General features: G+C 42.3%; 1 protein-coding gene across 4 annotated transcripts in view; it reads left to right on the forward strand.

Moving 5' to 3' along the window:
• The window catches only part of LOC5567571 (putative uncharacterized protein DDB_G0282129), a 271047-nt gene that overhangs the window by 155962 nt on the left and 96137 nt on the right, over positions 1-18948 (forward strand). For all 4 annotated transcript variants that reach the window (XM_021847212.1, XM_021847217.1, XM_021847224.1 and 1 more), the window contains one exon: positions 17764-18177. In XM_021847212.1, coding sequence (XP_021702904.1) covers positions 17764-18177 — 414 coding nt within the window. The remainder of the gene's footprint in view (positions 1-17763; positions 18178-18948) is intronic.

The raw sequence follows: 18948 nt of genomic DNA on the forward strand, positions 1-18948 counted from the left end.
ATATTTCATCGATTAAGGCGATAAAATTAGTTTTGGCCAAACTTCGTTTTTTTCCGACCATTGTGCCTTCGTTGGAGTTCTGCCTCTTCCTGTTGGTCTTGTCGCTTCATCCAAGTGCTTCCTCGTGGTCCCTTATCGAAGCCACCTCAGTGTCCTCCAGGCGTTCCTGGTTCCATAACCTATTGCAATTAATAAACTACAAAACAACAAGGCTATAAGTTCCAAACGCAGATTGATATCGCTATCACATCAGCACCTCTTATTTATTCCATGTCTCTGGCTGGCTCTCTGACTGGCCGTGCGGTTAGTGTCGTTAGGCATTTAAGCGCATCGTGTCATGGGGTGTGGGTTCTATTCCCTCTTCAGCCATTAAAACTTTTCATCAAGAATGTTCATCGGCAGTGCCATTGGAGCAAGCTTGTCCGTTGTCTTGTGTTTAGTTACAGTCTGTGCAGTTAAATGACTGAAGACGGTGTCCGTGTCTTTTATATATTCTCTAACTCTATCTTCTATATTTATTACAATTTTAGAAGGCTTTGTCCCAGTGAGGACGTAATGCCAAGAAGAAGAAGAAAAAGAGAAACTTCTATCTTTGGACATTGTAACTTCATATACGTTGCGTTTTAGGAATCCCAGGTCAACAAAATAGGAATTCTACAATGAATTGGTCGAGAACGAATTTTATGGGTACTCTCCGTCCATTAAAAATCAATGGACAACAACGTCTTACATTACACAGCGTAACAAAAATGTCATTTTTGTGTGTCTCAAGGATAAAATTATGTGTCTCTAGAAGATTTTAGGTCGCTAAATTTAATGCCGTTCTCAGAAATGTTCCAGCACGTCACAGTTTTTAGCTACAGTTCGCCAAAGTTGTATGAAACACTGGTTTTATTGAAGTTTACATGAAATTAAAATTATGATTCATCAAACTTTTTTGTGATTTAATCCACTAAACATGCAGAATAGGACTTGAACTTTCAATTTAGATACAATTTGATTGTAAATTTCACGATTAAATTTAGTTTAAATCGATTTTTCCAACATGCTTGCAGTCTCCATATAAAATTCTTCGTTTCTCTTATCTGTCATATTACAATACTTTTCGAAACCTCAAAAAAAAAGTAGTAGAAGTAAAAAGAAAAGTATTGTTTTACACATCAAGTTTGTATTTTGTGGCAAATTAAGCAAATAAAATGCCATACAAGTTTGAAAACTTGCATGCAAGTTGGCTTAAATCGTCAAATTTTACGTTTTCAACAGTCAATACCTCAAAAACTAGACGTGCTATGATATTTTTGAAAACGGCAATGGATTCAGAAACCCCTAATTGAGTAAATAGCGGTATTTTGGTGCTTGAGACAAGAACGTGTTCCGCAGTGTTATGGAAGATTTTGAAGAAGCTTGCGCTCTGTAAACACTGCAAGGGAGACCCCATGATGGAATTCCGGTCTGTCTAGACTCAGGAAACATTGTAGTTGGAGTAGCCGTTGTTCAAGGCTTACTTGAAGACACTTTTATTTGCTGAACGATCTGATTGGAAAAACCTCTGTATAAGTGTTTCCAGTTTGAGTGAAGACGGCAGGTTGAACAAAATCCTAGCAAAACTATCGATATAAATAGCAAAAATACTTGTTGTCCCCGAATGTTGAGTGACCATTGAACAGGACTGTAAAGATTGTTGTGCTTATTCTGCGCGGCGTGTGAGGTGAGACGAGTCGAATGAGGTGACAATTGTCGACTCGCTCCCACGTCACTCGCGGTGAGAGCGACTCGCCTCGAGTCACACGCCGCGCAAAATAAGCACATGTATATCTGCACAATAGGGTCCTAAAGCCCTGTCCCGATTTTAGTGCCAAACGCTTAAGTTTAGGCCAAAAACACATGTTTACTCAATTTTCCAATGTTTTCCGTTGTTTTAAGTCCGAAAAACGTTTTTTTTATATTGTTTTAGATTTTGTCACACCCCTTGGTTTAAACTCAAATTTTGGGTGAATTTTGTTTTCCGTGTCCCTTCCGAAATGTCAGATAGGAACAACCCCAGTGTTAAAAATAAAACCCCTGTGGTGTTTTTATCGACTAATCGAACGTCAAACATGATCTCAAGTGTCAAGGTTCATTTATGGCCGAATTTTAAAATTAATGTTTAAACATGATATAGCCGTTATTTGAGCGGGAAATATTGCTAAAGTAGTTGAAGTAACATGCTCTTTCGTGTTGTTGAATAAAAACAAGATTTTATCAAACATTTTATGACCCAATTCGTAACCGATTGCGAAGAAGTGGCAATCAGTGTATACCGCTGCACTTGTATCCACAATGCACAAATAAACGCCTTTAGTCTCCAATCATTGAATGCATTCATCTGATTGAGTGTATTTCGAATCACTCAATCATTTCGAGGTGTATATTTCCTAGCTCACTGCGCCCACGCCTTCTTGTTCCGACCGGTTTCGAAGCGAACATCATATTTACAGGGCTGTTGTCATGCATTTTGGCAACATGTATTGTCCAGCGTATCCTTCCAATTTAAGCCATCTTCAGGATACTGGGTTCGCACGTAAAGTTAGGCAAGCTCGTGGTTCATCGTTCACCATTCTCCTGCACGCCACTGAGGATCGTCCTCATCACTCGGCATTCAAAAACCTCAAAAGCTTGCAGGTCCTTCTCAATTCTGCTACCGTTTAAAATTTTCTCCCAATAATATTCATGCCAACCGTGAAGCAGATAAAGTGTTTGGATCTCGTGAAAATAGTGCATCGACTGTTAAGTCCGGTTCTCCGCATGAAATTGCTGTGTGCGTTCGAAATGCAAATATCAAATGCGGGAACACCAAACGCGGTAAGATTTGCGGTGTCAAATATAAATTTTTCTTGCCAGGGCAGCTTTGATTTCTATAATCGTTGCTAGGTGTCCTTTGATTGTTTTGTGTTACCGCATTTGGGAGACGTTTAGTCAAGATTTGCATCTTAAATGCAAACAGCAATACCTTCAAGTGCAACATTGCACGTAGTCCCCAACGGCATTCGAATGAACTGCAGGTCTTCACACCGTTTTGCACACCGTCCATCTAATCAATCATGTGAGTCATTACGGTCGACTACCTTCAATGTCCATGATGTCCTATATAGTCAACCGGAAGGATCAGCGTCTTATATAACGCGAATTTTGTATTCGGGCTACGGGCCTGCCTCAGCCGAGGGGTTAGAGTCCGCGGCTACAAAGCAAAGCCATGCTGAAGGTGTCTGGGTTCGATTCCCAGTCGGTCCAGGATCTTTTCGAAATGTACATTTCCTTGACTTCCCTGGGCATAGAGTATCATCGTCCTTGCCGCACGATATACGAATGCTAAAATGACAAGTTCGGCAAATAAAGCTCTCAGTTCATAACTGTGGAAGTGCTCATTGAACACTGCTGAGAAGCAGGCTCTGTCCCGGTGAGGACGTCATGCCAAGAAGAAGAAGACTTCAGCTGGTTACGGAGCCCGTAGAAAGCCCGACTCGCAACTGCAGTACGTCTTTTCACCCCGCGGGTAACATCATTATCGCACGTCAATAGTGTTACAAGATACACGAATTCTTCCACCACTTCAAACTTTCGTTACTACTAACACGGCCGGACCCACGTTGACCACCAGCTGTCATGTACTTCGTTTTTGTGGTGTTAATTGTGAGCCCGATCCTCGCTGTCTCCATCTTGAAAGGCACGAACGCCTCTTTTACTGCCCGACGGTCAATCCCGATGATGTAGATATCATCCGCAAAGCCAAGGAGCATATGAGAACGTGTGATAATGGTACCGCTTCTCTGCACAAAGGTTCTCCTGATAGCACCTTCAAGCGCTATAATAAACAGCAAGTTAGAAAGAGCATCACCCTGTTTCAATCCATCTAAGGTTACGAACGAAGACGAAATATCGTCCCAAACACGCACACATAATGTCGATGCGTTGCACGAATCAGTCTAACCAGTTTCGCCGGAAAACCATGTTTTGACATCAATTGGCACAACTCGTTTCGGAGTCTGCAAGTTGTATTCCTGGAATATATCTTGAATTTCACGCAGGGTAAACTATTGAAAACCAGATTGGTTTTCGTCGACAAAGGACTCCTCATGTGGTCTCAATCTGTTGAACAGAATTTCAGTCATTGTTTTGTATTTACGCCGAATTAAGGAGTGTTATCTGTTAGTAATTGGCGCACTCCAGTCTGTGCCCTTTCTTATAAACGGGGTAAATAAGACCTTCCAACCAACTAGTAGGCATTTGTTCTTCTTCCCATATCCCGAAATGATACGGTGAAGGAGCTCGTGCAGCTGCCTTCTGTGTTTGAGAAGATCGGCCGGAAGCTCGTCTTTCTCAGTAGCCTTGTTGTTTTTCAGCCCATTAACAGCTTTCTTTATCTCATCTAGCGTTGGAGGTTCCAAAGCCTGTGCATCGTCATCAATTTGAATTCTGCTACCAGATCCAATTCCGTTATCTTCGTTCAACAATGATTCGAAGTAATGTTTCTACCTGTAGGTTACTATTGTTTTATCCGTCAGCAAGTTTCCTTCGCGGCCGTTGCACATGACGAGAGATGGCGTTGTTCTTCTCCGCACACCATTGACAGATTCGTAGAACCGTCGTATGTCGTTATCTCCAGTAGATGGTACGGTTACTTACATACGTTTGTGGTGTCCGTATTCTCTCGTTGACATTCCTGTGCTAATGTATTGTTACGGTTTGTTTGCAGGGCCTAACACCAATTCACTTTTTTTCCGGAGGACCATTTGCTCTAAAATTTCAGAGGTCCATAGTGCATAGTTTAGCTTAGAGTCCATCTCTGGCACTCGGATGATGATAATCAGCCGCCCCTAACTTGGAGTAGGAGAAGTGGTGGTAAAATGAACAGGGGTGGTAAAATGAACACCGTGCTTTTAACCGAGAAAAAACTAATACCAATGATTTTTTATGACGCACGTATGATACAGCACATAAATCGGAGTGTTCGGGTTGATACTGAGGTCAATTGAAGTGAAAATATCAACGAAAACTAAGATATTAGAGAACCACGTTTGAAAACTAGAACAGACGTAACTTTTAGCTCGGAGGTCTTGAGGTTTTTCAATTATGTGAATATCGTTATGATATGGTGTCAAATCCGATACCATTAAATATCTTTTTGAATGGGTTACAATCATTAATGGATATATTTTCGGAAATGCAATGAAAATTTTCGAAAACATTTGTTTTGCTCTCGTTTATTGCATGGTGTTCATTTTACCACCAACAGCTGTTCATTTTACCCACATAGTGCAGGTGAAATGAACATTTCCATCGTTTTTTGCTAGCGATAAAAATATGTGAAAATTTAGCAATTTTAGTCTAAGTTCGTGTCGCTGCTTTAGATAACATCCCTATTTTCGATGTTGTGCGATAGAACTATATAAATTTCTCGAATTTTTATCAGAAACAAGACAATTTCCTTAAGGTGTTCATTTTACCACCCCTTTCCCTACAGACGGTCCAGGTTCGTAAAAGCAAACTCCCCTTCCTTGTTAGCATACAACCTAAGTTTCCACAGGAATTGGTTACACGTTGGTTGTCTGCTGTCTGCTCAAATAAAGAGCCTTAGGAGAAATCTTCTACTTTTGAAAGTATGGGATGGTACACAAATTATGTCACGCTAAATTTTGTCAACTTTTTGATCCCCCCCCCTTTCTCACGTTTTTTGTATGAGTCCTCCGAAAATTTGGTATGTCTTGTCACGCTTGGTTTGACTCCCTCTCCCCCTTGGAGCGTGGACGTAATTTGTGCATGACCCCTATGAAGCAAAATGTACAAGTTGTTTTGCAATCTACTACAGATAACACGCAGGCTTCGACCTTTGGCGAAGAAGCTTTTTGTCATCCGCAAACAATTATTTTTGACATCTCTGTGGTAAATCAGATGAGTTAGATGTGAAAACATTGTATAATATTGGTCCCAAAATGCTGCCTTAACCCGTAGACTACGGGGCTGACATGCAGAATTCAAATTGCTCGTATTTGAGCAGACCTTAATACATTTTCATGAAATTTTGAGGATTGCTTCACTATTAGTTGTTGTTCCATAAGTAATAGGAAAGTAAACATTCGGAGTATTGCTGACAAAGTTATTCCGGAACATCTCTGGGTCAGGTAGGGTAAAAATCACATAAACTTCCTTTAATAACTCATTTATCATTTGGAAACTAAATGTTTTCATACAAAAAGTGTACAGACCACTTATTTGCAATGAGTTACGATGCACCAAGGGATTTAGAAATGTATAATTGACCTAGAACAATGCTAAGGCCTCCAGAACATTCTTATGTTTCGTCCATAATCTACAAAGGTTCATAAATTACTTTAAGCGAGTGTTGTCTACGTTTAATGGTTTACAGCACTCATTAAGCCTTAGCAAACGTGTTCACGAATTTTGACAAGATATTGGATATTGGAAGTCATCCAAATTGTCCTGGAGTTCAAGTCCTTCTGATCTACCAAATCTACTACAGTCTATACTCATCCAATTCTCGTGAAACATTCTTATTCCTATCGATAAAGCTTCATGTGACCCGGAAAGTGTACTGCTGCTATACTCATAATTGGTCGGCGTTAAGTCAGAGTGGACCAAGTGACATTTTTGATATTTTGATTAAAATGGGTTAAAAGTCTAACGCTCTGTAATTTTTGAACTCGTTTAAATTTCGGTTCAATATTTTTACACGTCTTTATGTTACTTTCAAACAATATAATGTGAAGTGATAATCATGAAAAATCATAATCCAAACCTCTAATAGTACGATTTTTTGATGGACTATGTGTACTTGGTCCACTCTTACTGAACCAAAGACCACCGTTCAGTGAGCTGGTTCACTCTGACTGAACAATTTCTTGAAAAATAACAATCATTTAATGCTTGCGTGGTCAAATATCTCTAAGATAAACAGATTATCAAGACCCTCCGACACCAGTATCGTAAATTCTTAAATAACCCATATAGTAAATACCAAAATCAGTGGCATTACGATAGCTTGAAAATTAAGGTTTCGCAGGGCCAGGGCGTTGAAGACCAGAAATATTCAAATATGCGTTCAGTCAGAGTGGACCAAGTGAAAATCTTGAATACCGACCAAAATATGCTGGTCCAAGAAGCGGATCGTATGAAAAGCCATACATACACCATAGAACTACCGTAAACTTCTATCAGACTCTGAAATTGAAAAATGCAGTAATCAGTCATTTTATTGCTTTTCAACACTTGGTCCGCTCTGTCTGCACAGAATTTGTTGCAATTTCTGACCACCCATCCGAATATGGTAAATGGTCAAAAATCAAAATCAAATGCATCGAATCATGTAATATTTATAAATTTCTATTGATGGACTAGTGGTCCCGGCAAACGTCGTCTTGCCATCAAGTAGGCTAAAAAAATGACATGCAATCTCCCATACAAATACATAATTCTCAAGCCATTTCGTGACATACAAACACCACTCCACTTTTATTTATATAGATAGGTAGAAGAATGATTCGATGTCGAAAAATCTGACAAATCTCCTGAAATGTCTTTCATTTCCTCGCATTCCTAAGCGCGCTGATCATTTTCGCTGTTATGGTAATAAGCACTTGGTCCATTCTGATTGCACACTTTTATCAATTTTTGTTAATCATCCCAAGTATATGTATTACATATCTCTCGCAGTTTACAGCATTCTTCAAATCTGATCAAAGTGTAACGGAGGTAGAATAATTTTGCATCTAATGAGAGAATAATCCAATTTTCTCAAGTTTTGTACTTGGTCCCCTCTGACTTAACGGTGACCAATTGTCCCATGTTCCAAAATATGCAACCAAGTGTAACGCGTTTAAAGATTTTAGCACATTCATATGTCGTGCCAGGTTTGTGATAAATCTAAATGAAATTGTTGCAAAAGTATGAAGTAGCATGCGCACCAGAATCAAGAGTTTGTATTATGGGAAAAAGAAAATTTTGCTACGAAATTCAAAGTGTGTGTGTGTGTGTGATACAATCCACCTCCCACTGGCCGGCAGTGCTTTTATGGAAGAAAATTGTATGCATGTATTTAATAATACCCTTCGATATCTTTATATCTGCAGACAATTTTAGCCCAGGAGATGAAAGGTGATAGCTCTACTGAAATTCCAACGACCCATTTCAAGAATGGCAGTAAATACACACACATTCTGAGGTCATTTTCATTTACAGTAAGCCCCGCATAAAAACATCCAGATATCAAATGGATATATGCAATGTTTTTACACTTCCCGAATCGAAAATTATATTTTCGACCCTGGCACGTATTTAGTTTGAATTGGTAATAAGTGAGTAAAGTAAACAATAATAAAGATTTTACCAGGATGTGAAGCAGTTTTTCTCCGTCGCCGCACTGGGGTTTCCGTAAAATACTATACACTTTTTCACCGCACTCCACGCGTAACACGTTCGATCCTGACCGCATCACCCGCCCCCGCAGGAGCAAGCGTCGCAGTCAAAGGATCACACACTACTGCAAAACAGGGGAAAAAATTCTCCGGCAACGAAAATACGCGCGAAACCGTCAGCAAAATCAATCGGACGACGCAAAACCGAACTGTCCTGCTTGGGCTTCACGAAGCACTACCCAGCAAGGCGCTCCAAAACAGGGGAAAAAATTCTCCGGCAACGAAAATACGCGCGAATCCGTCATGCAAAATCAATCGGACGACGCAAAACCGAACTGTCCTGCTTGGGCTTCACGAAGCACTACCCAGCAAGACGCTCCAAAACAGGGGAAAAAAATTCTCCGGCAACGAAAATACGCGCGAATCCGTCATGCAAAATCAATCGGACGACGCAAAACCGAACTGTCCTGCTTGGGCTTCACAAAGCACTACCCAGCAAGACGCTCCAAAACAGGGGAAAAAAATCTCCGGCAACGAAAATACGCGCGAATCCGTTATGCAAAATCAATCGGACGACGCAAAACCGAACTGTCCTGCTTGGGCTTCACGAAGCACTACCCAGCAAGACGCTCCAAAACAGGGGAAAAAAATCTCCGGCAACGAAAATACGCGCGAATCCGTCATGCAAAATCAATCGGACGACGCAAAACCGAACTGTCCTGCTTGGGCTTCACGAAGCACTACCCAGCAAGACGCTCCAAAACAGGGGAAAAAATTCTCCGGCAACGAAAATACGCGCGAATCCGTCATGCAAAATCAATCGGACGACGCAAAACCGAACTGTCCTGCTTGGGCTTCACAAAGCACTACCCAGCAAGACGCTCCAAAACAGGGGAAAAAAATCTCCGGCAACGAAAATACGCGCGAATCCGTTATGCAAAATCAATCGGACGACGCAAAACCGAACTGTCCTGCTTGGGCTTCACAAAGCACTACCTTTGCTACGAAATTCAAAGTGGGACTGTTATGCCAAGAAATACTGGGTTTCGGGTGAATTTCTTCGCCTAACAGTCCCTCTGATAGTACTGATCTATTGTGTGCTAAGCGTACTGATGACTGTTTTTACGTATATGTGGTACTAAATATAGAGGATTTATATCCTTAATGAAGGCTCAAGTGACATAAGCAAAACGGAGCCACATGTGGAGAAGTGAGGAAATATGATTTTATACTTTAGGATGGAAAGCAAAATTTTCTGTATGTGAGATATTGAGAAAATGTTTGAGTTAGGGAAAGAAAGAGTAGATGAATAAGTTAGATAGTTAATAAGATTTAGAAAAGGTAGGTAGGTAGGTTAGTTAATAGAGAAGCAGCACCAGTAGATTCATTAGATTTTGTAAATCTTGTCATCAGAGTAATTTATAATTCATAGTACAACCAATAAGCTCGTTAACATTTGTATTTGCCTACAACACAACAGAGTTTTATGATCAAGTGTGGATGTATTAAAAACATTTTGTTTGAATAATAAGTCAAGCTGTATACCAAAATTGATGCCCAGTACTTCAGTGTGTTCTGAAGACCTTAAGATTAACAATATTCATAGTAGTCCACTTTTCGAGCCATATTAATCTTTATGGATAGGTATAAGAACATTTTACGAGAATTGAGTGAGTAAAGACTGTAGTAGATTTTCTAGATCATAAGGACCTAAATTCCAGGGTGGTTTGGATTACTTCCAAAATCCAATATTTTGTCAAAATTTGTGGACAGGTCTTTTAAGGTTTAATGAGTGCTGTAAACCACAAAACATAGACATCACACGCTTAAAATAATTTAAGAAGCTGTGTAGATTATGGCCGAAATCTCAAAATGTTCTGGAGGGCTCAGCATTATTCTAGGTCAATTATACATTTCTAAATCCCTTTGTAACTTATTGCAAATAAGTGGTCTGTACACTTTTTGTATGCAAACAATTTGTTTCCAAATGATAAATGAGTTTTTTTGCTCTAACTGACTCAGAGATGTTCTGGAATAACTTTGTCAACAATACTCCAAATGGGTACTTTCCCATTACTCATAAAACTACAACTAATAGCGTAGCAATCCTCAATATTCCATGAAAAAATATTGAGTTATGCTAAAATACTTTGGATTATTCTGTGTATACATTTTTCGGAGCCATATCAAGATGATTCTAAAAGTATATATTAAATAGTAAGATGCACTAAACATTCTGTAGTAGGTTCCAGGTATCCTGGAGGAAGTGGCCAATATGGAACATGCTTTCGGAAGCACGACCGAGTCAAAATGGCATAATCCACGATTGGCATTGCTATCATGATGTCACGCACGTTTGATTACACTTACTGACAGTTCGTTTGGATACAGATATCTTCACCTGCGCAAGTCTATGTTGGAATTTTTCTTTTTCTGATTATAGAGACTGCCTCTTACCTTTTGTTTTGATCGGATCAAGCAATAAAAGTCAGTAAAAAGGGTATATCAACGTCGATAGACCCTCGTTAATTAAACTGAAAACGATATAATTAATTAACACGATTGAGAGGCGAAAGAAGGCTGTAATGATGAGCGATTTCCGTCTTTAATTCGAGCGACTTCATCAAAATAGCAAGCTCGTTTCTTTTTCCTTAAGCTGAATCAGCGATGCAATCACATGATTTTTATTAATATTTTTTGTGTTCTTCCGTCATTGCCATATCGTCAAGGCATTGAAGACTAAAAGTGGCCAGAAAATTTCTTTCCCAGTCTAAATTTGAAGCATATTTCAATGCACGTAGTTTTTCGAGCAAAATTGTTGCTGAAATTATGAAAGAATCAAACCTTTCCTTGCATAAACCGATTATTACATCACTCGTGGCGGCTTGGCGTCGATCGAGGCCACATATACCGAATCATCCCCGGAAAGAGTATTTCGTTCAAACTGTATATTTTGAATTAATATAAAAACAGAAACAACACTCAGTCACTACCAACGAATCACGTTGCCTCGCCATAAAGTTTGCCTTTTGTTGACTAAACCAAACAAGCATCCAAATTTTGGACTTGGTCCAAGCAAACCCGAGCACTTGGGAAAGCTCCACCTTACCCTCTTAAATTAGACATAATAGCACAATAACAAAGCCGGATTATGTGATCTAAAGAAACCCGTGGCCCACAAAGAGTCACGTGGGGTCTCTCCGCACACTAGACGAAGGAGAATTGAGGGTTTGATTTAACTGGGCTTCGTCGTCATTTCAAGCTCCATTCTATAAAATTTAATAATCTATTACGACGATACCCTCATTGGCACCATCGGCTCGTCAAGAGATCGACTCTTGCAAGAGTTGAAAAGTTGCTGATTGGTTTTTATTGTTTTACTACTGGGGCCACTCGAAGCGCTAGTTGTTAGCAACTCAGTACCACAATTCGTTCGTGCAATTGAACAGCTCATACACATGGCGACGACGGGTGTGTAAAACGATCCGCATGGGAACCATTGCTGAAGTGGAGTTTTTGTGGGTCACTTGATTGATGGATAATCGGCAGTTAGCATGGCGATCCAGATATTTCGATGGTGGATGGTGGAATGGTTAGTATGTTCGTAAAGACTTTTTACAACAGCTGGTGAGTGAGGCTTCAGCACATTTGCCATTGCCGATTTAATCTCAATTGGCAAATAGTTTGCAGCTGTAAGAACCCCTCAGAGACGATAATTGTATTACACCCAAAACTTCGTTTTTCCAATGACAAATCATTGGAAAAAATGATTAAACTTGAATGTATGCTTGTGGCATAATCAATATGTGTCGCGACGTAGGTTGATCACATTTAGATGATGTTTTACGATATAAAATCTCCCGCGGCAGCAAGGATAATAGTTCATTTATTTAGTTAACATCTACACAGATAACACTGAATCAACAATTTCACGTGACATTACTCGGTTCGTGATCGCATCTCTCCATCCACGGTTCTGCCTCACGCTTACCAAATCGATACCCACTTGATCCGCCCATCTGGCTCGCTGCGCTCCACGCCTTCTTGTACCAACCGGATCCAAAGCGAACATCATCTTTGCAGGGTTGCAAAGGCAGGCATTCTTGCAACATGCCCTGCCCATAGTTTCCTTCCAGCTTTGCCCAACTTCTGGATACTGGGTTCGCCGTAGAGTTGGGCGAGCTCGTGGATCAAATTTCGCCGCCACACACTGTTTTCCTGCACACCACCAAAGATCGTCCGAAGCACCCGACGTTCGAATACTCCAAGTGCTTGCATGTCCTCCTTGAGCATCGTCCACGTTTCATGCCCGTAGTTGACTACCGGCCTTATGAACGTTTTATACATGGTACATTTGGTGCGGGTGTGAATCTGTTTTGACCGCAGCTTCTTGTGGAGGCCTCCGTAATTCACGGCTAACGTTATTATCAGCCGTCAGCAAAGATCCAATGTAGACCAACAAATCTCCCAACTGGTGGGGAACGTGCCTTTGGAGCCGGCCTTGTGATACCACCGGTAGCCCAAATCGTGCCTATCAGCCGGTGCAACAAATGACCAGCCTCTCCGGGCCCATCTTTATGAGTTCAGCTCCGATACCATCAATACCAGCAGCTTTATTGTTCTTGTGCTGGTGAATGCCATCCTTCATTGCCTGGTGGGCTGGTTGGTTTCCATCGCCCACAGTACTGACGAAGCCATTTCCTCCGTTGTTCCGTCTTTCATTGCCTGTGCTCTTAGCGCCATTCAGGTGTTCGTCGAAGTGCTGCTTCCACCTTTCGTTCACCTTACACTCGTCCGTCATAATGCTCCCATCCTTATCCCTGCACATCTCGGCTCGCGGCACAAAGGCGGAGTTTTTTCTCCTGAAAGAGGCGGGTCTGCTGTTGCCGTTTTCGTCTATAACGTTCCACGTTCTGTCGGGTCCCTTGCTGCACCATGACTTCCCGCGCTGCATTCTTCTCCTCCAGAATCTGCCTACATTCTTCGTCGAAAAATCGTTCCATCGACTCCGTCCCACGTACCCGACGTTGCTCTCAGCTGCATTGTTGATGGCTGCTTTCACTCTTCTCCAGCAGTCCTCTAGAGAGGCTTCATCCAGCTCAGCCTCGAGGTGCTGCGCGTACGCAGCTGCGGCGTCCGGTTGCTTAAGCTGGTTTAGGTCAAACCGGGGCGGCCATCGGTACCGTACGTTGTAAACGACGGAGAGTTTTGGGCGCAGTTTAACCATCACTAGATAGGGATCAGAGTCGGTGTTAGCGCCACGATAGATCCTGACGTCGAAGGCTGTGCTGGAAGTAGGTGCTACGAATGCCCATATTTTTAGAGGCAGCGAAATCAATTAGTCGTAAGCCATTTTCGTTCTCAGCCGGTGGGCGCTGAACTTTCCAATAGTCGGTCTGAACTCCTGAACTCATGGTTGCTTGATTTTTGACGGCTAGCTTGCAGGGCCTGACACCAACTCTCTAGATTTCCGGAGGACCATTCCCCCTAAATGTTCGGAGAACCATAGTGCGCAGTTTAGCTTAGAGTCTTTCTCTGACACTCGGACGATGATCAGCCAATCCTAACATGGGGAACAGACGCTGTTATGAGCCGCTCCTTACATGGAGTACAGACGCTCCAGGTTTGCTGAAGCGCACGCTAAAGCAAACCCCCCTTTCCCTGTCAGCATTCGACCAAAGTTCCCACTAGGGTTGATTACCAGATCTTCCCTAAGGTTACTCGTACCCTGGTCAGTACCACGAGGATGTTGGGATAGGAGTTGCTGGGCAAGAGGCTAAGAACCACACAAGGGGTCTATTTTATTCCTGCAGGTACGTGAGGTATCAAAGGCACGCCATATCCAGCCATTTACCGTGCCAACTAAGCGGCAGCGAAAAAGCTGGCACGAACCAAGTTCCGCGATCAAGAAGACATGGCAACAGTAAAGAGGCCAACACCACGCCAAGAAAGCCAACAGTAGAGAGACCAAGAAAGACAAGAAAAAAGAACCACGGGAAAGCCCGAGCCAGACCGTGCTTCCACAGGAAAAAATAGCAACCCATGGAAACGAGTTGAAAAAAAAATAGTATGGAGAATCCTAAGCCAAAGACAGGGAAACGTAGGAACTCTGGCGAGGCATTCGTTATCAAAACGGAAAAGGCGAAATACGTCGACGTTCTGAAGGCGATGCGAAGCATGGAGAAGTTATCGCCATTGGGCGCAGATGTGCGGAACATTAGAAGGATTGGCGAAATAATCCTAGTCTTGAAGAGGCACGCCAAGCGAAAGGGTGCAGCCTATTAGCAACTAGCACAATATAAGTACTTGGCGACGAAGTTGATGTTAGACTTTCCGGTCTAAAAATCAGGTTACCGATGCCCTCGAAGAGCAGTGTGACATCGACGTAGCCAGTAAGGTCATCCGTCTTAGAAAGGCCACGCGGGGCACCCAGATGACGGCAATCAGGCTGCCGGTTGCAGAGGCCAACAAAGCGAAGAACTTGAGCATACTCAAGGTGGGCTGGTCGGTTTGCTGGCTAAGCATACAACAGCCTCCTGAAGTTTGCTTCAAGTGTTTCGGGAAGGGCCATAAGTCGTGAAATAGCAATGGTCCCGAAAATGTGGCACGGTTTCCTACATGGCCGCCAGGATGATAGCCGAACTAACTACTCGGCAGTCAGTAGGGATAGCTGGTGACTTTAATGCATGGAAGCCGCTGCACCAACCCAAGAGGCCAACTATCGTTGGAATCCCTGGCCGCATTCAATGTAGAGCTGGCAAATGTGGGTACAGTGAGTACCTTCCGCAGAAATGGTGCATAAACGAATATCGACGTTACGTTTTGTAGGCCTAACTTTTTAGGTACCATGAAACGGCGATTGCAACGCGCATGCACAGAAGCACAAAGAAAAGAACGCAGAGCAGCATTCAGAGAGGCAATGTTAGCTCTCAAAAAGGAAATCAAGTGTCGAAAACGGGCATGCTTTGATAGTCTATGCCAGAGTCCATGGGGTGACTAGGGTAGTAATGACTAAGACCAAAGGTGCCATGACGTGGCAAAGGTGACGAACGAAGAGCTGGCAGAAGCCGTGAGATCAATTGCGTTAAGCAAGGCACCGGGACCCGATGGTATCCCAAATATTGTCCCTAAAACAGCAGTCAATGCGCATCCAGACATATTTAGAGCCACTATTCAACGCTGCTTAGATCAAGGAATCTTCCCGGATGTATGGAAGCGACAGAAATTGGTGCTACTACCAAAGGCGGGGAATCCACCAGGTGACCCGTCGGCGTATAGACCTATCTGTCTACTGGATTCAACGGGCAAGTTGTTGGAGAGGTTGATCCTCAACAGGCTAGTATCGTATATGGAAGGAGCGAACGGCCTGTCCAGCAATCAGTTTGGATTCAGGAAAGGTAAATCTACTCTGGACGCTATCCAGTCGGTCGGTCAGACGGCTGAGGTGGCAATCGAGCATAAAAGAAGCGGCCTTCGTTACTGCGCGGTTGTCACTCTGGATGTGAAGCATGCGTTCAACAGCGTAAGCTGGAAAGCGATAGCCTATGCACTTCACCGTCTCAAGGCACTGGTGTAATGTGCAAGCTTCTAGAAAGCTATTTTGAAGGTAGGATTCTTCTATATGACACAGAGGAACTTTTTCAACCCCTTCCCTCCTGTCCTGTCGCGCTTTTTGTATGAGGCTTCTAAACCTTTTGTAAGGCTTGTCACGGTCTGAGAGAGATTCGCGAAGAGGCAAAATATCAACGTCATATGCAGCCCAGATTCCACTGTCACAAAACGTCAATGCCTGCATGCCTGTCGTTTTTATGGCTGAGAAAGTGAAAAGTATTGTATTCAAAATACCATTATTAAAAACCTCAGTCAGCGGATTAGTTTTTCCAAAGATGCTAATAAATCTAAACACAAGACTAGTTATTTATAATGTCTGCTACGTTTGCTGGCATGAAATGTCACTAAAAATGCCATTTATGCTTCGGTATGATGCTAACGCAATAGTTTTTTGGTGTGATGTTCATGTCAGAGCTTGAGCGGCTTGCGCGAGATTGATGTTAACACTAAGTGGAATAAGAGAAAAACTCAGCAATCGTAGAAAAAGAAGACCGTCTCAACGAGTCTCGTCTCAGGTCACGGTATGCCTGATCCCCTCCCCTTTTAAGCGTGACATAATTTGTGTACCACCCTCTAATGGTTTATGGCGAATCGATGCAGGAAGTAGAATTGACAGCACACTATCTCAACAGTTGAGGAATGGATGAGGTCTAGGAAACTAGAATCGGTCCATCACAAGACTGAGGTAGTGGTGGCGCAACAATGTTTAAGTCGGTTAGTCTATGGAGTCGATGACCGTGACTCCAGAAATTAGAAAATTTTTGTGATCGATTCAGAAAATATGACGGAATTTTGTCAAAAGACAGCTAGGAATCATAATTTTGATTTAATATGACGGCAGTCACGTAAGAATTAAAAACATTCGGAAGGAAGTTGTCACTATATTTTCGATGTCTCATGACTATGTTGAAAGAGGCATCGCAGCATCGAATGCTGCTAACAACTATATTAGTTTTGTCCCCTAATTGATTACATCGATCTTATTCCAAGAGTACTCAAAACATCTACAGATATTATTTTTCATATATAAGATATACTCACGGTTATCCAAACTATTATAAAGTTTGCAATGTACATGGTCCACAGAAGCTACAATTTAATGTTTTCTTATGTAATTCACTTATGATTGTTCTAACATATTAGCTATTAGAGAGCATCTAAACTATCGGTAAGACCTAGGGAAATGTGATTTCTTTGTTAGTTTTGTTGTCTCCATTTATGAAAATCATGAAGATTATGTTGTAAACATCTATGCAAGAAACAGTTATCAATTCATAAACTGCGTTGTTCAGTGAACCAGCAAAACATTAAAATTCATGTTAAGCCTTCAACAATGAAACATCAGATAACCATTGGTAGATTAATATGTACTCCGCCATTTCGACGCGCCAACATTCTTTATCCGACTATTCAAAAGAAATTTAAATACCAATTAAAATACGCAACCGACCACAACCCTCCGAACAAGCATTTGACTAATATAATTTGTCCGAAGAGGTGTGAACAATGTTTTGTATTTTTCCTTCTGTTAACTCGCGTTCACCTTTGCCGAGAAGAATCGCAACCATCTCTGCCTTACCGCCCGAAACGAGATAGGATAATTTACAAACAACTTAGTTTTTTCCTTGCACCTCTGGTGAAAATCTTTACATCTTTTACTCTCATTTTCATTTTGTGTTTTCTTTTCATTCTCTCCGTCTTCTTCGTTGGAATCGCGATGACTCTCTCGGGCGCACGTATGCAGCTGTGGGACCCCCACCGCCACCACTACCACCACCGTTGAAGGCCCCATCGTCGTCGTCGTCATCGTCCCAACCGAATCACTACGGGCCCGGCAGTCAGACCAAGTCCGGCTCGATGACGAACGGTAATAATTTCTATCTGCACAAGCACATCAACAACAGTGGCGTTGGTTCGCAACAAAACGCCATGATTTTCAACACCACGGGGGCCACTTCGGGTTCCTCGTCGGGTCAACAACAGAACGCTCAGCATGACTACTACAACCAACTTCCGCAACAACAGCAGCTGATGCAGCTGCAGCAGAACGGAGAAGGTCCCGATTCTGACTCCGGCCTTGAAGTGGTCGAGGAGTCCACCCTGAAGCCATCGGATTTAATTCGTGGAAACCACAATCGAAGCATGTCCATTATATCAGGTAAGTGCCCCACCAATCGATCGATCGTCGAACTCTCAGGTTTTCGTGAGTCATTCGGGACGAAAACAAACAAGGGAAAGTGTGAAAAGCGTGTTTCGCCGACGCGTGCGTGGGCTGTGAAAATTCAAATACAAAGGTGTGAAACGCGATCCTTGCGAACAACTAAGGAAGCAAATCGGCGGCATCGGGAGCCATTTAAATGCTAAACTGTGCCCTTTCCTTCAATTTGGTTTGTGCTGAAGAAAAACCGCCAGGGAAAAAACACAACCCGTAGCACGGAGAAAGTGAAAGGATCAAGCTTGTGGCTTAAAACAGTACGCCGACCAGTCAATGTGTAGACAGACCAGTACGCGACTCGCGAAAGCTCATTAAAAGCAAGTGTTATCCGCGAGCACAAGAAGAGTGCAATTTAAGTGAAATTTAAATCTTTCCTTGCGGACAGGCCGTCCAAGTGGATGGGATTCACGGTAGCGCAACAAAGTGAACAACAACGGTAGCTGCAAGGTGCGGAAAGCTTGCATCCACGGATGACGTGATAATGATATGCATGGGCGGCTTCAGTGGTTCGGGGATGGGTGGGGCATAATGCTAAAGTTCAAACAAATTCTCCTAATTCCAAATTTATTAACAGACATAATGAAGCTACAGTTGAGACATATACTTTACTGCATTCGCATAGAAGAATAATCAATCCGTTCATCTATTCTATCCAACATTTGAATATTCTTTGGGTAAAACAGCAAGGTGTTCTTAAATATGTGGCCCTTACGT

This window comes from Aedes aegypti, chromosome 1, assembly GCF_002204515.2.
Source record: "Aedes aegypti strain LVP_AGWG chromosome 1, AaegL5.0 Primary Assembly, whole genome shotgun sequence".
Taxonomy (NCBI): Eukaryota; Metazoa; Arthropoda; class Insecta; order Diptera; family Culicidae; genus Aedes; species Aedes aegypti.